The sequence below is a fragment of the Oncorhynchus gorbuscha genome, unplaced genomic scaffold (assembly GCF_021184085.1).
Source record: "Oncorhynchus gorbuscha isolate QuinsamMale2020 ecotype Even-year unplaced genomic scaffold, OgorEven_v1.0 Un_scaffold_3439, whole genome shotgun sequence".
NCBI lineage: Eukaryota > Metazoa > Chordata > Actinopteri > Salmoniformes > Salmonidae > Oncorhynchus > Oncorhynchus gorbuscha.
In genome coordinates, this window is record NW_025747671.1 from 17501 (window position 1) to 43224 (window position 25724).

General features: G+C 43.5%; 1 protein-coding gene across 1 annotated transcript; it reads right to left on the minus strand.

The window, feature by feature from the left end:
* Positions 1 to 2124: 2124 nt before the first annotated feature.
* On the minus strand, positions 2125 to 24012 carry LOC124027657 (CUB and sushi domain-containing protein 3-like). Its single transcript, XM_046340022.1, has 10 exons — positions 23790 to 24012; positions 22104 to 22177; positions 18897 to 19008; positions 14148 to 14327; positions 11151 to 11216; positions 7792 to 7950; positions 6947 to 7059; positions 3736 to 3823; positions 2933 to 3071; positions 2125 to 2311 (listed from the first exon to the last, which is right to left on the minus strand). Exons 1-10 carry the CDS (start codon positions 23986 to 23988, stop codon positions 2125 to 2127), a joined length of 1317 nt encoding a protein of 438 aa, XP_046195978.1. The 5' UTR covers positions 23989 to 24012.
* Positions 24013 to 25724: the final 1712 nt, after the last annotated feature.

The window sequence follows — 25724 nt, forward strand, 5'->3', positions numbered from 1 at the left end:
ACTCAACTCAGAAAAAAGGAAATTCATGTTCTCTCCATCACACAAAGAAAATCCTGTACTTTGATGATAACATTTCTCCTTAAATTCTCAGTCAGGGTAGACACATAAGTCCTTAAGTTCTGAGTCAGGGTAAACACATGATACATCCTTCAGTTCTCAGTCAGGGTAAACACATGATACATCCTTCAGTTCTCAGTCAGGGTAAACACATGATACATCCTTCAGTTCTCAGTCAGGGTAAACACACGATACATCCTTCAGTTCTCAGTCAGGGTAGACACACGATAAATCCTTCAGTTCTCAGTCAGGGTAGACACACGATACATCCTTCAGTTCTCAGTCAGGGTAGACACACGATACATCCTTCAGTTCTCAGTCAGGGTAGACACACGATACATCCTTCAGTTCTCAGTCAGGGTAGACACACGATACATCCTTCAGTTCTCAGTCAGGGTAAACACATGATACATCCAATCTTAAGTATAATTACGTTAGAGTGCATCCAATATTACATAGACTGACAGTATTCAAAGAACGAGACAGCCTTTCTGGTTTCCCTGTCTCTCTCTCTCTCTGACATCACACAGTGTGGGTAAACAACGAGACAGTAGATCACTTTGATCGACTCACGCCGAGAGGAACTTTTATGGATCAAATTAGATTCGCTTTAGCCAACATCCGCGGAGCTGATGTTTTGTCGTGACGGAGGTGGAAGTGCTTTGGAGCTGTCAAATCCACAAGCGGCTCCCGGCAGTACACCTTGTCATTGGCTGCACAGAGTCTCATCAAGAGACATCCAAATCAGTCTTGTTTACAAGTTTGAACACTGACATGTGAGATATAATCTACACCTCGATAAAGGCTGATAGAAATCCTCATTATTTGTTATTTTTTGATGATTTTTAATCATTTTCAAAATAACCTACACTTTCACAGAATTTCTAACGCGAGTTGGGGGGGGGGTGTAGCTTCGAGGACAATGATCACGAGAACAGCTGCTCTGCGATTTGACAGCTCCAACGCAGATCCAACCTCCGACATCGCTAAAACATCAGCTACGTGGGTGTCTGGTATCGCAGGATAATGTTTGATCTGATTGAGGCCTTAAGTCTGAGACACGTTCTTAAATCAGATCCAGGGGAATTAAACCGAGCCATGCAAAGAGGGTGGATATATACTACTACTACTACTACTACTACTACTACTATGACTACTACTACTACTACTACTACGACTACTGGGGGGGGGGGACTAGCAGACAGACCTGGGTTCAAGTAAGATTTGATACATTTGTATTGTATTGTTGTGATCAGACGAATGAGTCAACTCTATATGTTTTTTAAAATATGTCCTGTAACATCAAATCAATCGATCGAATACATTTAAAATATTTTACAGTATTTGGGATTTATTGAGCTTACTTGTCGCAATTGAACCAAATAGAATAATCGCAAAAGGACCAACCCACTCCACCCCTCTGGGGCAGACTAGAGCAAAAGGCTAAAGGAATTTGAATAGTATTTGAACCCAGGTCTGATAACTTCCATCCGGAAAAGACTAGGGTTCCATTTGGTTGCCTTAACGAAGCTCCATTGTTTGCGTTGACTGTTGCCTTAACGACGCTCCATTGTTTGCGTTGACTGTTGCCTTAACGACGCTCCATTGTTTGCGTTGACTGTTGCCTTAACGACGCTCCATTGTTTGCGTTGACTGGAGCGTAAACAACTCTTGTGTACCAACATGTCGGGAACAGCATTATTCACATAGCATCACTCTCAGAGTGCAGTTAGGAATAACTTCACCCATCAGGTGAAGATGTATTTGAAAAAGAAGACCGTCTCATTCTGCTTGCTGACTCACCCCGTCCATCATCCACAACACGCACAACTGTTGTTCCTGAAGGTGTGCTTTGCCTTCCTGTTTCCCGAGGCTGTGCTGTGCCGTCTTCAGAAACTTGTTGCAGAGAGATATTATAAAAGACAAGACATCCATTTTTTTTTTTTTTACCAAAAGAACTCTCGGGCAATTCGGTTCGTCAGACAGCATCAATAAACCACAGTACAGTGTAGCATCAAACCAGTGATGCATTTCTGAACAAGCTTTTCCTGTTCGGCAAAAGCATCGTCAAACCCCGGTGCGTTTGGCACACATCTTCAAACCACAGTGCATACGGTGTTGAGGTTGGGGTCGGCGAACCACTTTCCCCTCCGCAGACTTGGTGTTGGTGTCGTACATGGGGTTCTCATATGTCGCCTGGCCGTTGCTGTTCTCGTGGACTGAACAGCCGGTGTACTGGGTCTGATCCGTTTTCCTACAATATAGAGTACACACACAGTACACACACACATCTGTCAATGAGACGATACCACTTCATCAATCTACTGTACAGCTTCTGTTTTAAAGCATCAACCACTTCTCAAATGTCAGGAACTTCTCTACGAACAATATGAACAGGAAGTGGTCCTGTGTGGCTTCCTGTACACTCACTGCACTGTGTGGCTTCCTGTACACTCACTGCACTGTGTGGCTTCCTGTACACTCACTGCACTGTGTGGATTCCTGTACACTCACTGCACTGTGTGGATTCCTGTACACTCACTGCACTGTGTGGCTTCCTGTACACTCACTGCACTGTGTGGCTTCCTGTACACTCACTGCACTGTGTGGATTCCTGTACACTCACTGCACTGTGTGGCTTCCTGTACACTCACTGCACTGTGTGGCTTCCTGTACACTCACTGCACTGTGTGGATTCCTGTACACTCACTGCTCAGTGTGGCTTCCTGTACACTCACTGCTCAGTGTGCAGTGGGAGAGAAGCCTCTGTCTAAGTGGCGTGTATTATTATTATCGGGTTACCAAGCTACGTACCATTGCCGAAACTACGCACCGTTACCGTTGCCGGCTACGCACCGTTGCCGAAGCTACTTACCGTTGTTTGTAGAGATAGAATCCCAGGCCTGCCAACACGAGGCCAAAGAAAGGTACCAGGATGGCTATGACCATAGAGCTGCTTTTGGAGACATGGGGAGGACCTGCAGTGGTGATGTTGATCTCTCTCACCTTCATACCTACATGGGGAACAATCCAGGAGCAGGAGGAGGAGGAGGAGGAGCAGGAGGAGGAAGAGGAAGAGGAAGAGGAGGAGGAGGAGGAAGAAGAGGAAGAGGAAGAGGAGGAAGAAGAGGGAAGAGGAGGAAGAAGAGGAAGAGGAGGAAGAGGAAGATGGGGAGGAAGAGGAAGATGAATTGGAAGAGGAGGAGGAGGAGGACGAACAGGAGGAATAGGAAGAGGAGGACGACACAATGTTGGTGGTTACAATTGTCAAATGTGTAATTGTTGTGATAAGATTGAGTAGTTCTAAATCCTACCTACCTAGTCTCTGCAGCCCGAACTGTCCATAGTCTTTCCCCTGCAGACAGAAGCCTTGTTCTAAATCCTACCTACCTAGTCTCTGCAGCCCGAACTGTCCATAGTCTTTCCCCTGCAGACAGAAGCCTTGTTCTAAATCCTACCTACCTAGTCTCTGCAGCCCGAACTGTCCATAGTCTTTCCCCTGCAGACAGAAGCCTTGTTCTAAATCCTACCTACCTAGTCTCTGCAGCCCGAACTGTCCATAGTCTTTCCCCTGCAGACAGAAGCCTTGTTCTAAATCCTACCTACCTAGTCTCTGCAGCCCGAACTGTCCATAGTCTTTCCCCTGCAGACAGAAGCCTTGTTCTAAATCCTACCTACCTAGTCTCTGCAGCCCGAACTGTCCATAGTCTTTCCCCTGTATGAAGCCTTGGAATACATAACTGCCCCCGTCAGGTTCAGCTGAGACCTTTCACAGGAGATAAAAGAAAAACAGTGAACTTCTCCTTTGTTCAGACATGTAAAACCCATCTCGTTGAAATGACTGAGTTACTGATGTCTTCTGTCAATAACTCCTTATGAGCGGTCTGTCTGCCACACAGTACTACCATGTTTCTGTCTGTCTGCCGTACAGTCCTTCCATGTTACTGTCTGTCTGCCGTACAGTACTACCATGTTACTGTCTGTCTGCCGTACAGTACTACCATGTTTCTGTCTGTCTGCCGTCCAGTCCTACCATGTTACTGTCTGTCTGCCGTGCAGTCCTACCATGTTACTGTCTGTCTGCCGTGCAGTCCTACCATGTTACTGTCTGTCTGTCGTTCAGTCCTATCATGTTACTGTCTGTCTGCCGTACAGTCCTACCATGTTACTGTCTGTCTGCCATCCAGTCCTACCATGTTACTGTCTGTCTGCCGTGCAGTCCTACCATGTTACTGTCTGTCTGCCGTGCAGTCCTACCATGTTACTGTCTGTCTGTCGTTCAGTCCTACCATGTTACTGTCTGTCTGCCGTGCAGTCCTACCATGTTACTGTCTGTCTGCCGTTCAGTCCTACTATGTTACTGTCTGTCTGCTGTTCAGTCCTACCATGTTACTGTCTGTCTGTCTGCCGTGCAGTCCTACCATGTCACTGTCTGTCTGCCGTGCAGTCCTACCATGTTACTGTCTGTCTGTCTGCCGTTCAGTCCTACCATGTTACTGTCTGTCTGTCTGCCGTGCAGTCCTACCATGTTACTGTCTGTCTGCCGTTCAGTCCTACCATGTTTCTGGCCTTTAAAGTTCTCAGTACTGTAGAGGAGTTGGTTAATAGTCCAATTCGACAGCCAGTTCTTCTGGATGTTTAACATATAGTCAAAGCAGCAAAGTTACGGAAGCCAAGAGACGCACTAAACATAGTCAATATACTAACTGTTCAATACATCACAGAGAGTTGAATCATATAAACAGTCAATATACGAACTGTTCCATACATCACAGAGAGTTGAATCATATAAACAGTCAATATACATCACAGAGAGTTGAATCATATAAACAGTCAATATACGAACTGTTCAATACATCACAGAGAGTTGAATCATATAAACAGTCAATATACATCACAGAGAGTTGAATCATATAAACAGTCAATATACGAACTGTTCAATACATCACAGAGAGTTGAATCATATAAACAGTCAATATACGAACTGTTCAATACATCACAGAGAGTTGAATCATATAAACAGTCAATATACATCACAGAGAGTTGAATCATATAAACACAGTCAATATACTAACTGTTCAATACATCACAGAGAGTTGAATCATATAAACACAGTCAATATACTAACTGTTCAATACATCACAGAGAGTTGAATCATATAAACAGTCAATATACGAACTGTTCAATACATCACAGAGAGTTGAATCATATAAACAGTCAATATACGAACTGTTCAATACATCACAGAGAGTTGAATCATATAAACAGTCAATATACATCACAGAGAGTTGAATCATATAAACACAGTCAATATACTAACTGTTCAATACATCACAGAGAGTTGAATCATATAAACAGTCAATATACATCACAGAGAGTTGAATCATATAAACACAGTCAATATACTAACTGTTCAATACATCACAGAGAGTTGAATCATATAAACAGTCAATATACATCACAGAGAGTTGAATCATATAAACAGTCAATATACGAACTGTTCAATACATCACAGAAAGTTGAATCATATAAACAGTCAATATACTAACTGTTCCATACATCACAGAGAGTTGAATCATATAAACAGTCAATATACTAACTGTTCCATACATCACAGAGAGTTGAATCATAGAAACAGTCAATATACATCACAGAGAGTTGAATCATATAAACAGTCAATATACATCACAGAGAGATGAATCATATAAACAGTCAATATAAATCACAGAGAGTTGAATCATATAAACAGTCAATATACATCACAGAGAGTTGAATCATATAAACAGTCAATATAAATCACAGAGAGTTGAATCATATAAACAGTCAATATACTAACTGTTCAATACATCACAGAGAGTTGAATCATATAAACACAGTCAATATACATCACAGAGAGTTGAATCATATAAACAGTCAATATACATCACAGAGAGTTGAATCATATAAACACAGTCAATATACATCACAGAGAGTTGAATCATATAAACACAGTCAATATACATCACAGAGAGTTGAATCATATAAACAGTCAATATACATCACAGAGAGTTGAATCATATAAACAGTCAATATACTAACTGTTCCATACATCACAGAGAGTTGAATCATAGAAACAGTCAATATACATCACAGAGAGTTGAATCATATAAACAGTCAATATACATCACAGAGAGATGAATCATATAAACAGTCAATATAAATCACAGAGAGTTGAATCATATAAACAGTCAATATACATCACAGAGAGTTGAATCATATAAACAGTCAATATAAATCACAGAGAGTTGAATCATATAAACAGTCAATATACTAACTGTTCAATACATCACAGAGAGTTGAATCATATAAACACAGTCAATATACATCACAGAGAGTTGAATCATATAAACAGTCAATATACATCACAGAGAGTTGAATCATATAAACACAGTCAATATACATCACAGAGAGTTGAATCATATAAACACAGTCAATATACATCACAGAGAGTTGAATCATATAAACAGTCAATATACATCACAGAGAGTTGAATCATATAAACACAGTCAATATACATCACAGAGAGTTGAATCATATAAACACAGTCAATATACATCACAGAGAGTTGAATCATATAAACAGTCAATATACATCACAGAGAGTTGAATCATATAAACACAGTCAATATACATCACAGAGAGTTGAATCATATAAACACAGTCAATATACATCACAGAGAGTTGAATCATAGAACCAATTTGCAACATCAGATTTGTTGAATCAATTGTTTTTGTAAACGTTACCATAGTGGCAACAGAGACTCCTGTGTTAGAAAGTAACACACAGTGAAGGTCTTCCACAGTTATACTACAGTCCACAGCCTGACTCTAGGGTATCCCAGGGTACTTACAAAACCATCCATAGCCCAGGTCTCCTCGGTAACCCGGCTATACGTGCTGTGGGCCAGGGCTTTCATGTGGTACAGCAGGAGCATTAACCTGGCCTCGTGGTTCTTATACACTCCTAGAGGAGAAGAGAGGAGAGGAGAGGGAAGGGAAGGGAAGGGAAGGGAAGGGGGGAGGGGAGGGGAGGGGAGGGGAGAGGAGAGGAGAGGGAAGGGGAGGAGAGGAGAGGGAAGGGAAGGAGAGGAGAGGAGGGAAGGGAAGGGGATAGGAGGGGAGGGGAGGGGACGGGAGGGTAGGGAGGGGAGAGATAGGAAGGGAAGGGAGATATGAGAGGAGGGGACGGGATAAGAGAGGGAAGGGAAGGAGGGAGATAGGAGAGGAGGGGAGGGGATAAGAGAGGGAAGGGAAGGAGGGAGATAGGAGAGGAGAGGAGGGGAGGGGATAAGAGAGGGAAGGGAAGGGAAGGAGGGAGATAGGAGAGGAGAGGAGGGGAGGGGATAAGAGAGGGAAGGGAAGGAGGGAGATAGGAGAGGAGAGTCGAGGAGGGGATAAGAGAGGGAAAGGAAGGGAGGGAGATAGGAGAAGAGGGAAAAGGAGAGGAGAGGGAAGGGAAGGGGGAGAGGAGTCAGCACAAATTACAATAGACCTCTTTTCAACCAATTAGATTTCTGCCAGTAAACTGATGAATATGGTGAGACACAACCACAACATGCATGTAACAACAACAACAACAACAACAACAACAACAGCAACAATAAAAACAACAACAACATTAACAAAAACAACAACAGCAACATCAACAACAACAACAACTAAAAGCAGGAAAAGGTGACATGATAAACGAACGTACCAGAGAGCAGGAATTCCACGTTGCTGTGGTTTAGCGTGGCGTTCACTATTCCCGTGCTGCTATTAAAACGAGTGACGGTCAAAGACATCGGATGTTTCTGACTCTTGTAATCATAGGAGCCTCTCCAGATGAAGTGAGGGGCGAAGACGTCATCGGGGACTGGAATACAGGACGTTAAACACAGACCTCAGCAATACAGATCATTCATTACGTAGCGCCATATAAAACATTAGGATTGATTTAGTTCATTTGGTGTTGTTTTCCCCCTCTTCCATTTATTGTGTCATGGAAAGAACAGGTGTTCGTCATGCTTCATCCACTCAGTATGGATAACTACCATAAGTGGCTATGGAACAATCCCCTTTGTAAAGTTACTGTATTCTTCTTATCATGTAAATGTACTGTATTCTTCTTATCATGTAAATGTACTGTATTCTTCTTATCATGTAAATGTACTGTATTCTTCTTATCATGTAAATGTACTGTATTCTTCTTATCATGTAAAGTTACTGTATTCTTCTTATCATGTAAATGTACTGTATTCGTATCATGTAAATTTACTGTATTCTTCTTATCATGTAAATGTACTGTATTCTTCTTATCATGTAAATGTACTGTATTCTTCTTATCATGTAAATGTACTGTATTCTTCTTATCATGTAAATGTACTGTATTCTTCTTATCATGTAAATGTACTGTATTCTTATCATGTAAAGTTACTGTATTCTTCTTATCATGTAAAGTTACTGTATTCTTCTTATCATGTAAATGTACTGTATTCTTCTTATCATGTAAATGTACTGTATTCTTCTTATCATGTAAATTTACTGTATTCTTCTTATCATGTAAATGTACTGTATTCTTATCATGTAAAGTTACTGTATTCTTCTTATCATGTAAAGTTACTGTATTCTTCTTATCATGTAAATGTACTGTATTCTTCTTATCATGTAAAGTTACTGTATTCTTCTTATCATGTAAATGTACTGTATTCTTCTTATCATGTAAAGTTACTGTATTCTTCTTATCATGTAAATGTACTGTATTCTTATCATGTAAAGTTACTGTATTCTTCTTATCATGTAAATGTACTGTATTCTTCTTATCATGTAAATGTACTGTATTCTTCTTATCATGTAAAGTTACTGTATTCTTCTTATCATGTAAATGTACTGTATTCTTCTTATCATGTAAAGTTACTGTATTCTTCTTATCATGTAAAGTTACTGTATTCTTATCATGTAAATTGACTGTATTCTTATCATGTAAAGTTACTGTATTCTTCTTACCATGTAAAGTTACTGTATTCTTCTTATCATGTAAATGTACTGTATTCTTCTTATCATGTAAAGTTACTGTATTCTTCTTATCATGTAAAGTTACTGTATTCTTCTTATCATGTAAATGTACTGTATTCTTATCATGTAAAGTTACTGTATTCTTCTTATCATGTAAATGTACTGTATTCTTATCATGTAAAGTTACTGTATTCTTCTTACCATGTAAAGTTACTGTATTCTTCTTATCATGTAAATGTACTGTATTCTTCTTATCATGTAAAGTTACTGTATTCTTCTTATCATGTAAAGTTACTGTATTCTTCTTACCATGTACATTTACTGTATTCTTATTATCATGTAAAGTTACTGTATTCTTCTTATCATGTAAATGTACTGTATTCTTATCATGTAAATTTACTGTATTCTTATCATGTAAAGTTACTGTATTCTTCTTATCATGTAAAGTTACTGTATTCTTCTTATCATGTAAAGTTACTGTATTCTTCTTATCATGTAAATGTACTGTATTCTTCTTATCATGTAAATGTACTGTATTCTTCTTATCATGTAAATGTACTGTATTCTTCTTATCATGTAAAGTTACTGTATTCTTCTTATCATGTAAATGTACTGTATTCTTCTTATCATGTAAATGTACTGTATTCTTCTTATCATGTAAAGTTACTGTATTCTTCTTATCATGTAAAGTTACTGTATTCTTCTTATCATGTAAAGTTACTGTATTCTTCTTATCATGTAAATGTACTGTATTCTTATCATGTAAATGTACTGTATTCTTATCATGTAAAGTTACTGTATTCTTCTTATCATGTAAATGTACTGTATTCTTCTTATCATGTAAAGTTACTGTATTCTTCTTATCATGTAAAGTTACTGTATTCTTCTTACCATGTACATTTACTGTATTCTTATTATCATGTAAAGTTACTGTATTCTTCTTATCATGTAAATGTACTGTATTCTTATCATGTAAATTTACTGTATTCTTATCATGTAAAGTTACTGTATTCTTCTTATCATGTAAAGTTACTGTATTCTTCTTATCATGTAAAGTTACTGTATTCTTCTTATCATGTAAATGTACTGTATTCTTCTTATCATGTAAATGTACTGTATTCTTCTTATCATGTAAATGTACTGTATTCTTCTTATCATGTAAAGTTACTGTATTCTTCTTATCATGTAAATGTACTGTATTCTTCTTATCATGTAAATGTACTGTATTCTTCTTATCATGTAAAGTTACTGTATTCTTCTTATCATGTAAAGTTACTGTATTCTTCTTATCATGTAAAGTTACTGTATTCTTCTTATCATGTAAATGTACTGTATTCTTATCATGTAAATGTACTGTATTCTTATCATGTAAAGTTACTGTATTCTTCTTATCATGTAAATGTACTGTATTCTTATCATGTAAAGTTACTGTATTCTTCTTACCATGTAAAGTTACTGTATTCTTCTTATCATGTAAATGTACTGTATTCTTCTTATCATGTAAAGTTACTGTATTCTTCTTATCATGTAAAGTTACTGTATTCTTCTTACCATGTACATTTACTGTATTCTTCTTATCATGTAATTTTACTGTATTCTTCTTATCATGTAAAGTTACTGTATTCTTCTTACCATGTACATTTACTGTATTCTTCTTATCATGTAAATTTACTGTATTCTTCTTATCATGTAAAGTTACTGTATTCTTCTTATCATGTAAAGTTACTGTATTCTTCTTATCATGTAAAGTTACTGTATTCTTCTTATCATGTAAAGTTACTGTATTCTTCTTACCATGTACATTTACTGTATTCTTCTTATCATGTAAATTTACTGTATTCTTCTTATCATGTAAAGTTACTGTATTCTTCTTATCATGTAAAGTTACTGTATTCTTCTTATCATGTAAAGTTACTGTATTCTTCTTATCATGTAAAGTTACTGTATTCTTCTTATCATGTAAAGTTACTGTATTCTTATCATGTAAAGTTACTGTATTCTTCTTATCATGTAAAGTTACTGTATTCTTCTTATCATGTAAATGTACTGTATTCTTCTTACCTTGTATGTTGGGGCTTGGCGTTCCCTGTAAGGTTGCGGTAGGTTTCTCCGTCTGTTTGGAGCCCACTGGAAAGAAACATAGAATTATGTATCTCACAAATCGGCGCTGTTTCAGAGCACAGCAGAAACACCCTCGGGATGTTATCAAAAATAAACACTTTCATGACTGTGTTGCTAACACAGTAGCTCTCCTTAATGTTGCAGAGCCTGCAAGGAAGATACATACTGTGTGTGTGTGTGTGTGTGTGTGTGTGTGTGTGTGTGTGTGTGTGTGTGTGTGTGTGTGTGTGTGTGTGTGTGTGTGTGTGTGTGTGTGTGTGTGTGTGTGTGTGTGTGTGTGTGGGTGCACATTTTACATCAGCTCTCAGAGAATAGAGTTTCTAACGCAACACAACATGACAGTTACTGAGATACAACGGCACCGCGGAAAATATGTAGACGCTTCTTCCAGGTGCTGTTTATGGCAGGAAGACATTCTTCCAGGTGCTGTTTATTTCAGGAAGAGATTCTTTCCAGGTGCTGTTTATGGCAGGAAGAGATTCCTTCAGGTGCTGTTTATGGCAGGAAGAGATTCTTCCAGGTGCTGTTTATTTCAGGAAGAGATTCTTTCCAGGTGCTGTTTATGGCAGGAAGAGATTATTCCAGGTTCTGTTTATGGCAGGAAGAGATTCTTTCCAGGTGCTGTTTATGGCAGGAAGAGATTCTTTCCAGGTGCTGTTTATGGCAGGAAGAGATTCTTTCCAGGTGCTGTTTACGGCAGGAAGAGATTCTTTCCAGGTGCTGTTTACGGCAGGAAGAGATTCTTTCCAGGTGCTGTTTACGGCAGGAAGAGATTCTTTCCAGGTGCTGTTTACGGCAGGAAGAGATTATTCCAGGTTCTGTTTATGGCAGGAAGAGATTCTTTCCAGGTGCTGTTTATGGCAGGAAGAGATTCTTCCAGGTGCTGTTTATGGCAGGAAGAGATTATTCCAGGTGCTGTTTATGGCAGGAAGATATTCTTTCCAGGTGCTGTTTATGGCAGGAAGAGATTCCTTCAGGTGCTGTTTATGGCAGGAAGAGAGTCTTTCCAGGTGCTGTTTATGGCAGGAAGAGATTCCTTCAGGTGCTGTTTATGGCAGGAAGAGATTATTCCAGGTTCTGTTTATGGCAGGAAGAGATTCTTTCCAGGTGCTGTTTATGGCAGGAAGAGATTCTTCCAGGTGCTGTTTATGGCAGGAAGAGATTATTCCAGGTGCTGTTTATGGCAGGAAGATATTCTTTCCAGGTGCTGTTTATGGCAGGAAGAGATTCCTTCAGGTGCTGTTTATGGCAGGAAGAGAGTCTTTCCAGGTGCTGTTTATGGCAGGAAGAGCTTCCTTCAGGTGCTGTTTATGGCAGGAAGAGATTCTTTCCAGGTGCTGTTTATGGCAGGAAGAGATTCTTTCCAGGTGCTGTTTACGGCAGGAAGAGATTCTTCCATGCCCAGCCATAACCAGCTTTCTACAGTACTTCTGTCCCAGCCATAACCAACTTTCTACAGTACTTCTGTCCCAGCCATAACCAACTTTCTACAGTACTTCTGTCCCAGCCATAACCAGCTTTCTACAGTACTTCTGTCCCAGCCATAACCAGCTTTCTACAGTACTTCTGTCCCAGCCATAACCAGCTTTCTACAGTACTTCTGTCCCAACCATAACCAGCTTTCTACAGTACTTCTGTCCAGACATAACCAGCTTTCTACAGTACTTCTGTCCCAGCCATAACCAGCTTTCTACAGTACTTCTGTCCCAACCATAACCAGCTTTCTACAGTACTTCTGTCCCAACCATAACCAGCTTTCTACAGTACTTCTGTCCAGACATAACCAGCTTTCTACAGTACTTCTGTCCCAGCCATAACCAGCTTTCTACAGTACTTCTGTCCCAACCATAACCAGCTTTCTACAGTACTTCTGTCCAGACATAACCAGCTTTCTACAGTACTTCTGCCCAGACATAACCAGCTTTCTACAGTACTTCTGCCCAGACATAACCAGCTTTCTACAGTACTTCTGCCCAGACATAACCAGCTTTCTACAGTACTTCTGCCCAGACATAACCAGCTTTCTACAATACTTCTGTCCCAACCATAACCAGCTTTCTACAGTACTTCTGTCCCAGCCATAACCAGCTTTCTACAGTACTTCTGTCCCAACCATAACCAGCTTTCTACAGTACTTCTGTCCAGACATAACCAGCTTTCTACAGTACTTCTGCCCAGACATAACCAGCTTTCTACAGTACTTCTGTCCCAACCATAACCAGCTTTCTACAGTACTTCTGTCCCAACCATAACCAGCTTTCTACAGTACTTCTGTCCAGACATAACCAGCTTTCTACAGTACTTCTGCCCAGACATAACCAGCTTTCTACAATACTTCTGTCCCAACCATAACCAGCTTTCTACAATACTTCTGTCCCAGCCATAACCAGCTTTCTACAGTACTTCTGCCCAGACATAACCAGCTTTCTACAGTACTTCTGCCCAGACATAACCAGCTTTCTACAGTACTTCTGCCCAGACATAACCAGCTTTCTACAGTACTTCTGCCCAGACATAACCAGCTTTCTACAGTACTTCTGCCCAGACATAACCAGCTTTCTACAGTACTTCTGCCCAGACATAACCAGCTTTCTACAATACTTCTGTCCCAACCATAACCAGCTTTCTACAGTACTTCTGCCCAGACATAACCAGCTTTCTACAGTACTTCTGTCCAGACATAACCAGCTTTCTACAGTACTTCTGCCCAGACATAACCAGCTTTCTACAATACTTCTGTCCCAACCATAACCAGCTTTCTACAGTACTTCTGTCCAGACATAACCAGCTTTCTACAGTACTTCTACACTTATTTGTCACATTTAGATATCTATTGTTTGTTCTCATCACTGGCATTGTATCTCAGTATCTGTCAAGTTGTGTTGGAAACATATATCAATATCATAGTATAAAACCAGATAGACTTCATTTCCCTACCTCTGCAGATGGGGACCTTACCGGTCCAGCTCCCATCAGACCTGCAGACCCTGTGTTCTGACCCCCCGGACAGGATGAAGCCAGGCTGGCAGGAGTAGAGCAGGGTGTAGCCATACGGAGCCAGCTCCATCCCAACCACGTCTGCATTGGGAGGGGACTTGGGCTGCTTACACGAATGGGCTGCAGAGAGAACACACACACACACAGAGAGTTAATCAGGGACGTGAACAGGGAAACATATTACAGAGGCTTGTGAAAGTATTCACCCCCCTTGGAATTTTCCCTATTTTGTTGCCTTACAACCTGGAAATATATATATATATATCTACTAAACTAATGAGTTGAAGATATCCTGAATCTACTAAACTAATGAGTTGAAGATATCCTGAATCTACTAAACTAATGAGTTGAAGATATCATGAATCTACTAAACTAATGAGTTGAAGATATCCTGAATCTACTAAACTAATGAGTTGAAGATATCCTGAATCTACTAAACTAATGAGTTGAAGACATGAGTTCATGACAGAGTCACAGCAGTGAATTGGCCCTTCATGTTGTGTTAGTGACAGAGTCACAGCAGTGAATTGGCCCTTCATGTTGTGTTAGTGACAGAGTCACAGCAGTGAATTGGCCCTTCATGTTGTTTTAGTGACAGTCACAGCAGTGAATTGGCCCTTCATGATTTAGTGACATTAACTCTAATAGGAAATAGGGAGGATGGAAGGGCTGTGTTCTGCTCCATCACAGAGAGAAGATGGAAGAGGGAATGAGGGAGGAGGAGGAGAGGGCTGTGTTCTGCTCAATCACAGAGAGAAGATGGAGGAGGGAATGAGGGAGGAGGAGAGGGCTGTGTTCTGCTGAATCACAGAGAGAAGATGGAGGAGGGAATGAGGGAGGAGGAGAGAGGGAGGAGGAGGGAGAAAGACAGAGCTGGTCCAGACCAAGGACTGACTTTGTGATTTTAATATGATGCTGAGAGGAGATGAAATGAGAGGCTATGGCTGTCTTCAGCTGCAGGACGGCTCCCACACAGACATGAGTAAGAGTTGGACGTTAGGGAGGTGGAGGGAGGACCAGACAGGACAGGAGCACACAGGACCAGACAGGACAGGACCAGACAGGACAGGAGAACACAGGACCAGACAGGACAGGAGCAGACAGGACAGGAGCAGACAGGACAGGACCAGACAGGACAGGACCAGACAGGACAGGAACAGACAGGACAGGACCAGACAGGACAGGACCCGACAGGACCAGACAGGACAGGACCAGACAAGACCAGACAGGACAGGAGCACACAGGACCAGACAGGACAGGAGCACACAGGACCAGACAGGACAGGAGCACACAGGACCAGACAGGACAGGAGCAGCCAGGACAGGACCAGACAGGACAGGACCAGACAGGACAGGAGCAGCCAGGACAGGACCAGACAGGACAGGACCCGACAGGACCAGACAGGACAGGACCAGACAAGACCAGACAGGACAGGAGCACACAGGACCAGACAGGACAGGAGCACACAGGACCAGACAGGACAGGAGCACACAGGACCAGACAGGACAGGAGCAGCCAGGACAGGACCAGACAGGACAGGACCAGACAGGACAGGAGCAGCCAGGACAGGACCAGACAGGACAGGACCAGACAGGACAGGACCAGACAGGACAGGACCAGACAGGACAGGAGCACACAGGACCAGACAGGACAAGACCAGACAGGACAGGAGCAGCCAGGACAGGACCAGACAGGACAGGACCAGACAGGACAGGAGCAGCCAGGACAGGAGCAGCCAGGACAGGACCAGACAGGACAGGACCAGACAGGACAGGACCAGACAAGACAGGAGCAGCCAGGACAGGACCAGACAGGACAGGACCAGACAGGACAGGAGCAGACAGGACAGGACCAGACAGGACAGGAGCAGCCAGGACAGGACCAGACAGGACAGGAGCAGCCAGGACAGGACCAGACATGACAGGACCAGACAGGACAGGAGCAGCCAGGACAGGACCAGACAGGACAGGAGAAGCCAGGACAGGACCAGACAGGACAGGAGCCGACAGGACAGGAGCCGACAGGACAGGACCAGACAGGACCAGACAGGACAGGACCAGACAGGACAGGAGCAGCCAGGACAGGACCCGACAGGACCAGACAGGACAGGACCAGACAGGACAGGACCCGACAGGACCAGACAGGACAGGACCAGACAGGACAGGACCAGACAGGACAGGAGCAGCCAGGACAGGAGCAGCCAGGACAGGACCAGACAGGACAGGACCAGCCAGGACAGGACCAGACAGGACAGGACCACACCACATGGCAGTGCAGTAGACAGATCAGCCAGACCACTGAGATACTGTACATGAATAACCACACAGACACACCATTGGGGTACGGAGGATACAGACGTTGTATTAGCGAACGGAGCATTTTTCCCATCAAAGGGTAATTCCAATGGGACTTCTGTCTCGGGGAGTAGTTATGATAATAGTGATTATGAAATATCATTTTCATCAGCAATAAATCATAATCCTATGCAAATGTGTACAGTAGTAATGTTTCCTTTTAATGTCGGATGAATCAGTGTAAATAGCAGGCACTTATCACTCTTAAAATACTAATGTTGAATACATCAGTCGTGTGATGTGGCGTGTCCCAGAGGAAAAGCCCCTCTGGCTTCGGGAAACTGACAGCGATTGGCCAGGCAACATTCTGCACACTTCACAGGGAAACTGACAGCGATTGGCCAGGCAACATTCTACACACTTCACAGGGAAACTGACAGCGATTGGCCAGGCAACATTCTACACACTTCATAGGGAAACTGATTGCGATTGGCCCGGCAACATTCTACACACTTCACAGGGGAACTGACAGCGATTGGCCAGACAACATTCTACACACTTCATAGGGAAACTGACAGCGAATGGCCAAGCAACATTCTACACACTTCACAGGGAAACTGACAGCGATTGGCCAGACAACATTCTACACACTTCACAGGGAAACTGACAGCGATTGGCCAGGCAACATTCTACACACTTCATAAGGAAACTGACAGTGATTGGCCAGACAACATTCTACACACTTCATAAGGAAACTGACAGTGATTGGCCAGACAACATTCTACACACTTCATAAGGAAACTGACAGTGATTGGCCAGACAACATTCTACACACTTCATAAGGAAACTGACAGTGATTGGCCAGGCAACATTCTACACACTTCATAGGGGAACTGACAGTGATTGGCCAGGCAACATTCTACACACGTCATAGGGGAACTGACAGCGATTGGCCAGGCAACATTCTACACACTTCACAGGGAAACTGATAGCGATTGGCCAGGCAACATTCTACACACTTCACAGGGAAACTGACAGCGATTGGCCAGGCAACATTCTACACACTTCACAGGGAAACTGATAGTGATTGGCCAGGCAACATTCTACACACTTCATAGGGGAACTGACAGCGATTGGCCAGGCAACATTCTACACACTTCACAGGGGAACTGACAGCGATTGGCCAGGCAACATTCTACACACTTCATAGGGGAACTGACAGCGATTGGCCAGGCAACATTCTACACACTTCATAGGGGAACTGACAGCGATTGGCCAGGCAACATTCTACACACTTCAGGCTACACTACACATCAGTAACCATGTCAACAACACTTCGCTGGCAGACACACTCATAATGGCATGGTGTTGATTGCAGAGCGGAGCAGGAGATGTGAAGTGGAGAGGAGGGAGGACGGAGAAGAGAGGAGAGAGGATAGAGGACTGAGGAAGAGGAGAGAGGATAGAGGATAGAGGACTGAGGAAGAGGAGAGGTTGTGAGAGCAGAGAGAGGACTGAGGAAGAGGAGAGAAGAGAGAGGAAAGAGCAAAGAGAGGGAAGAGCAGAGAGAGGAGAGAGGAGAGAGGACTGCAGAAGAGGAGAGAGGAGGGGGAACTGAGGAATAGGAGAGGGGAGAGAGGAGAGGGGATAGGAAGAGGAGAGAGGAGGGGAACTGAGGAATAGGGAGGGGAGAGAGGAGAGAGGACTGCAGAAGAGGAGAGAGGAGGGGGAACTGAGGAATAGGAGAGGGGAGAGAGGAGAGGGGATAGGAAGAGGAGAGAGGAGGGGGAACTGAGGAATAGGAGAGGGGAGAGAGGAGAGGGGACTGAGGAAGAGGAGAGGGGACTGAAGAATAAGAGAGTGGAGAGAGGAGAGGAGAGGTGGAGGGAGAAGAGAGACAGACAAGAAGAGGTCAGGAGAGGAAGATGACAGAGGAAGAGATAAGGAGAGGGGACTGAGGAAGAGGAGAGAGGCTAGAGGAGAGGAAGATGACAGAGGAAGAGATAAGGAGAGGGGACTGAGGAAGAGGAGAGAGGCTAGAGGAGAGGAAGATGACAGAGGAAGAGATAAGGAGAGGGGACTGAGGAAGAGGAGAGAGGCTAGAGGAGAGGAAGATGACAGAGGAAGAGATAAGGAGAGGGGACTGAGGAAGAGGAGAGAGGCTAGAGGAGAGGAAGATGACAGAGGAAGAGATAAGAGAGGGGACTGAGGAAGAGGAGAGAGGCTAGAGGAGAGGAAGATGACAGAGGAAGAGATAAGGAGAGGGGACTGAGGAAGAGGAGAGAGGCTAGAGGAGAGGAAGATGACAGAGGAAGAGATGAGGAGAGGGGACTGAGGAAGAGGAGAGAGGCTAGAGGAGAGGAAGATGACAGAGGAAGAGATGAGGAGAGCTCACGGATGCATGTTGGCTGAGATCCGCTCCAGGTGAGGTCAGACAGGCAGAGTCGGGTGGTGGAACCCTGGAGTAGGTGGCCCTGCTGGCACTGGAACTCCACCTTACTGCCCACCTGGTTCAGAGAGACAGACATACAGATATTACTAAACTCCACCTTACTGCCCACCTGGTTCAGACAGACAGACAGACAGACAGACATTACTAAACTCCTTACTGCCCACCTGGTTCAGAGAGACAGACATTACTAAACTCCTTACTGCCCACCTGGTTCAGAGAGACAGACATTACTAAACCCCACATTACTGCCCACCTGGTTCAGAGAGACAGACATTACTAAACCCCTTACTGCCCACCTGGTTCAGAGAGACAGACAGACATTACTAAACCCCTTACTGCCCAGCTGGTTCAGAGAGACAGAGAGACATTACTAAACTCCACCTTACTGCCCCCCTGGTTCAGAGAGACAGACATTACTAAACCCCACATTACTGCCCACCTGGTTCAGAGAGACAGACATTACTAAACTCCACCTTACTGCCCAACTGGTTCAGAGAGACAGACATTACTAAACTCCTTACTGCCCATCTGGTTCAGAGAGACAGACATTACTAAACTCCACCTTACTGCCCACCTGGTTCAGAGAGACAGACATTACTAAACTCCACCTTACTGCCCAACTGGTTCAGAGAGACAGACAGACATTACTAAACCCCTTACTGCCCACCTGGTTCAGAGAGACAGACAGACATTACTAAACCCCTTACTGCCCAACTGGTTCAGAGAGACAGACATTACTAAACTCCTTACTGCCCACCTGGTTCAGAGAGACAGACATTACTAAACTCCACCTTACTGCCCACCTGGTTCAGAGAGACAGACATTACTAAACTCCACCTTACTGCCCACCTGGTTCAGAGAGACAGACATTACTAAACTCCTTACTGCCCATCTGGTTCAGAGAGACAGACATTACTAAACTCCACCTTACTGCCCACCTGGTTCAGAGAGACAGACATTACTAAACTCCACCTTACTGCCCACCTGGTTCAGAGAGACAGACAGACATTACTAAACCCCTTACTGCCCACCTGGTTCAGAGAGACAGACAGACATTACTAAACCCCTTACTGCCCAACTGGTTCAGAGAGACAGACATTACTAAACTCCACCTTACTGCCCACCTGGTTCAGAGAGACAGACATTACTAAACCCCTTATTGCCCACCTGGTTCAGAGAGACAGACATTACTAAACCCCTTATTGCCCACCTGGTTCAGAGAGACAGACATTACTAAACTCCACCTTACTGCCCACCAATCATGGCCGGTTGTGATACAGCCTGGAATCGAACCAGGGTCTGTAGTGACGCCTCTAGGACTGAGATGCAGTGCCTTAGACCGCTGAACCAGAGTCTGTACTGACGCCTCTAGCACTGAGATGCAGTGCCTTAGACCGCTGCGCCACTCAGGAGCCCCCGAATACTTTTAGGATGAGTCCAGTTAAGTCTAATTAACCTCAAAGACAGTTAAGTCTAATTAACCTCAAAGACAGTCTTTAGCAAATTGCATCACTATTGGAAATGTGTGTAAAGCATATTTGTGTGAGAGTGAGAGACATACAGAGAGAGAGAGAGAGAGAGAGAGACAGAGACAGAGACAGAGACAGAGACAGAGAGAGAGAGAGAGACAGAGAGGCAGAAAGACAGAGAGAGAGAGAGAGACAGAGAGAGAGACAGAGAGAGAGACAGAGACACAGAGAGAGAGACAGAGACAGAGAGAGAGAGAGACAGAGAGAGACACAGAGACACAGAGACAGAGAGAGACAGAGAGAGACAGAGAGAGACAGAGAGAGACAGAGAGAGACAGAGAGAGAGAGAGAGAGACAGAGAGAGAGACAGATGGAGAGAGAGAGACAGAGAGAGAGACAGAGAGAGACAGAGAGAGACAGAGAGAGACACAGAGAGAGAGAGAGAGAGAGAGAGAGAGAGAGAGACAGACAGAGAGAGAGAGAGACAGAGAGAGACAGAGAGAGACAGAGAGAGACAGAGAGAGAGAGAGAGAGAGAGACAGAGAGAGAGACAGAGAGAGACAGAGAGAGAGACAGAGACTGCCTTGCCTTGCGCCAATATAACATCATCCAACAGAATACAAGATGATTCCAATCCAGACACATTTAGATCTTCCAGCTGGTGGGTTGGACTGTGGTTTCACATATCATCACATCTCCATACAGTTTCAGTACAGTCAGTTCACACACGCTCCCAGTCCAACATCCTCAGAACCAGACACAACCTTAAACCAGTACTCTATCATCGTTGGTACAGTACAGTCAGTTCACACACGCTCCCAGTCCAACATCCTCAGAACCGGACACGACCTTAAACCAGTACTCTATCATCGTTGGTACAGTACAGTCAGTTCACACACGCTCCCAGTCCAACATCCTCAGAACCAGACAGTTTTAAACCTTAAACCAGTACTCTATCATCGTTGGTACAGTACAGTCTCAGGCCAACATACTGTATCCTCAGAACCAGACACAACCTTAAACCAGTACTCTATCATCGTTGGTACAGTACAGTCTCAGTCCAACATACTGCACGCTCAGAACCAGACAGTTTTAAACCTTAAACCAGTACTCTATCATCGTTGGTACAGTACAGTCCCAGTCCAACATACTGTATCCTCAGAACCGGACATGACCTTAAACCAGTACTCTATCATCGTTGGTACAGTACAGTCTCAGTCCAACATACTGCACCCTCAGAACCGGACACGACCTTAAACCAGTACTCTATCATCGTTGGTACAGTACAGTCTCAGTCCAACATACTGCACCCTCAGAACCGGACACGACCTTAAACCAGTACTCTATCATCGTTGGTACAGTACAGTCCCAGTCCAACATACTTCACCCTCAGAACCGGACATGACCTTAAACCAGTACTCTATCATCGTTGGTACAGTACAGTGTCAGTCCAACATACTGTACTGGGGTTCAAAATGGTCACCACTTTCTTTGGTAAAAAGCTGAGGGATTGGGTCTGGAGAAATGTAACCACTCTCAAATTCATAGACAAGAGCTGTGGATGCAAGGACTGACCATCTATGAGTTTTTTAAATGATAGTTTTAACCATGGGGGGGGGTGTACCCATCCCAGATTGCCACTTTAAAGGTATCGAGAAGGGAACAGTCCTTTCAACCGTACCTTGAACCCCAGGCTGATGTTCATGGAGCCGTGTTCAGGTGTTCCTGGGTTCTCACACGTCGTCCTGGATGGTTCTAGAAGGACATAGATCACAATCACCCTGGGTTACTATCATGAGTCTGTCATATCTACGGAAGCACACTTTGTAGAGTCTCTTATTAAACATATGGGGGGGGCCGATTCAGATCCGATTCAGACCCGATTCAGACCAGATTCAGACCCGATTCAGACCCGATTCAGACCCAATTCAGACCCAATTCAGACCCAATTCAGACCCGATTTAGACCCGATTCAGACCCAATTCAGTCCCGATTCAGACCCAATTCAGTCCCGATTCAGACCCAATTCAGTCCTGATTCAGACCTGATTCAGACCCAATTCAGTCCCGATTCAGACCCAATTCAGACCCGATTTAGACCCGATTCAGACCCAATTCAGACCCGATTTAGACCCGATTCAGACCCGATTCAGACCCGATTCAGACCCGATTCAGACCCGATTCAGACCAGATTCAGTCTCGATTTAGACCCGATTCAGACCCGATTCAGACCCGATTCAGACCAGATTCAGACACGATTCATGCACACGTAAATGGTGTATTTGTACTTAAATCCCTCATAATTGCACCACCTTTACGCGCAATGAAACGATCAATAAGGTCTTTTCTAAGTGGAACAGCATCTACGTTCTTTATTTTGATGTTTGGACAAGGGGATTGTAAATATACACTACCGATCAAAAGTTTGGGGTCACTTAGAAATGTTACCTATAGACTGTAGCTGTTACCTATAGACTGTAGCTGTTACAGTATGTTGTTACCTATAGACTGTAGCTGTTACAGTATGATGTTACCTGTAGACTGTAGCTGTTACAGTATGTTGTTACCTATAGACTGTAGCTGTTACAGTATGATGTTGTTACCTATAGACTGTAGCTGTTACAGTATGATGTTACCTGTAGACTGTAGCTGTTACAGTATGTTGTTACCTATAGACTGTAGCTGTTACAGTATGTTGTTACCTATAGACTGTAGCTGTTACAGTATGATGTTGTTACCTATAGACTGTAGCTGTTACAGTATGATGTTACCTATAGACTGTAGCTGTTACAGTATGATGTTACCTATAGACTATAGCTGTTACAGTATGGTGTTGTTACCTATAGACTGTAGCTGTTACCTATAGACTGTAGCTGTTACAGTATGTTGTTACCTATAGACTGTAGCTGTTACAGTATGTTGTTACCTATAGACTGTAGCTGTTACAGTATGATGTTGTTACCTATAGACTGTAGCTGTTACAGTATGATGTTACCTATAGACTGTAGCTGTTACCTATAGACTGTAGCTGTTACAGTATGATGTTGTTACCTATAGACTGTAGCTGTTACAGTATGATGTTACCTATAGACTGTAGCTGTTACCTATAGACTGTAGCTGTTACAGTATGTTGTTACCTATAGACTGTAGCTGTTACAGTATGATGTTACCTATAGACTGTAGCTGTTACAGTATGATGTTGTTACCTATAGACTGTAGCTGTTACAGTATGATGTTACCTATAGACTGTAGCTGTTACCTATAGACTGTAGCTGTTACAGTATGTTGTTACCTATAGACTGTAGCTGTTACAGTATGATGTTGATACCTATAGACTGTAGCTGTTACAGTATGATGTTGTTACCCACCTATGCATCGTGGCTGAGAGCCGCTCCAGGCGCTGTCGTCCTGACAGATGCGTGTAGTTGACCCCACCAGGATATAGGGGGCGCTACAGCTGAAGGTAACCTCTGACTTGTAGATTAAACTTCGTCCTTCTCTTTTCCCCTTGGCTGGGGTACCAGGGTCTCCACAGAACTTGGCTGGAATGGAGATGCCCCAAAACATAACATAGCTTTAAGTTCACTGAATTCATCCTGACTCGTAAATGAAACAACTCGTAAATTCATTACATTACATTACATTTAAGTCATTTAGCAGACTCTCTTATCCAGAGCGACTTACAAATTGATGCATTCACCTTTTGACATCCAGTGGAACAGCCACTTTACAATAGTGCATCTAAATATTTTAAGGGGGGGAGGGGGTGAGAAGGATTACTTTATCCTATCCTAGGTATTCCTTAAAGAGGTGGGGTTTCAGGTGTCTCCGGAAGGTGGTGATTGACTCCGCTGTCCTGGCGTCATGAGGGAGTTTGTTCCACCATTGGGGAGCCAGAGCAGCGAACAGTTTTGACTGGGCTGAGCGGGAACTGTACTTCCTCAGTGGTAGGGAAGCGAACAGGCCAGAGGTGGATGAACGCAGTGCCCTTATTTGGGTGTAGGGCCTGATCAGAGCCTGGAGGTACTGAGGTGCCGTTCCCCTCACAGCTCCGTAGGCAAGCACCATGGTCACCATGGTCAAATTCCTCACTCATGCTTGTTTTATCCATGTTTATAGTGCATATGGGCAGATCATATGGTATATTATATGGCTGGGAGTGGAGAGACCCAAAACCCTGTCTTTAATTCAGTGGGTTATTCTGCATTTAGTCCAGGGCTGTCAAACTCATTCCATGTGAGGGACCCAATGGCTGTTGGTTTTGTTATTTCCTTTTAATTGGTTTCCAATGAAGACCTACACAACCAGGTGAGGGGAGATCCTAACTAATCAATGAAGACCTAGACAACCAGTTGAGGGGAGTTCCTAACTAATCAATGAAGACCTAGACAACCAGGTGAGGGGAGTTCCTAATTAGCCAATGAAGACCTAGACAACCAGGTGAGGGGACTTCCTAACTAATCAATGAAGACAACCAGGTGAGGGGACTTCCTAACTAATCAATGAAGACCTACACAACCAGGTGAGGGGAGTTCCTAATTAGCCAATGAAGACCTAGACAACCAGGTGAGGGGACTTCCTAACTAATCAATGAAGACAACCAGGTGAGGGGACTTCCTAACTAATCAATGAAGACCTAGACAACCAGGTGAGGGGAGTTCCTAACTAATCAATGAAGACCTAGACAACCAGGTGAGGGGACTTCCTAACTAATCAATGAAGTCAATCAGGTGAAAAGAGTTCCTAACTAATCAATGAAGACCTAGACAACCAGGTGAGGGGAGATCCTAACTAGCCAATGAAGACCTAGAAAACCAGGTGAGGGGAGTTCCTAACTAGCCAATGAAGACCTAGACAACCAGGTGAGGGGAGTTCCTAACTAATCAATGAAGACCTAGACAACCAGGTGAGGGGAGATCCTAACTAGCCAATGAAGACCTAGACAACCAGGTGAGGGGAGTTCCTAACTAGCCAATGAAGACCTAGACAACCAGGTGAGGGGAGTTCCTAACTAGCCAATGAAGACCTAGACAACCAGGTGAGGGGAGTTCCTAACTAATCAATGAAGACCTAGACAACCAGGTGAGGGGAGATCCTAACTAGCCAATGAAGACCTAGACAACCAGGTGAGGGGAGTTCCTAACTAGCCAATGAAGACCTAGACAACCAGGTGAGGGGAGTTCCTAACTAGCCAATGAAGACCTAGACAACCAGGTGAGGGGAGTTCCTAACTAATCAATGAAGACCTAGACAACCAGGTGAGGGGAGATCCTAACTAGCCAATGAAGACCTAGACAACCAGG

Excerpts from the sequence above, each read along its gene's own strand:
- LOC124027657 (XM_046340022.1), bottom strand. The coding sequence starts at position 23,988 with ATGTTTTGGGGCATCTCCATTCCAGCCAAGTTCTGTGGAGACCCTGGT. Across the intron at positions 22,178-23,789 it reads CTCTCAGCCACGATGCATAG|AACCATCCAGGACGACGTGT; the intron begins GTGGGTAACAAC and ends ATGTCCTTCTAG. Across the intron at positions 7,060-7,791 it reads CGTGGAATTCCTGCTCTCTG|GAGTGTATAAGAACCACGAG; the intron begins GTACGTTCGTTT and ends CTTCTCCTCTAG.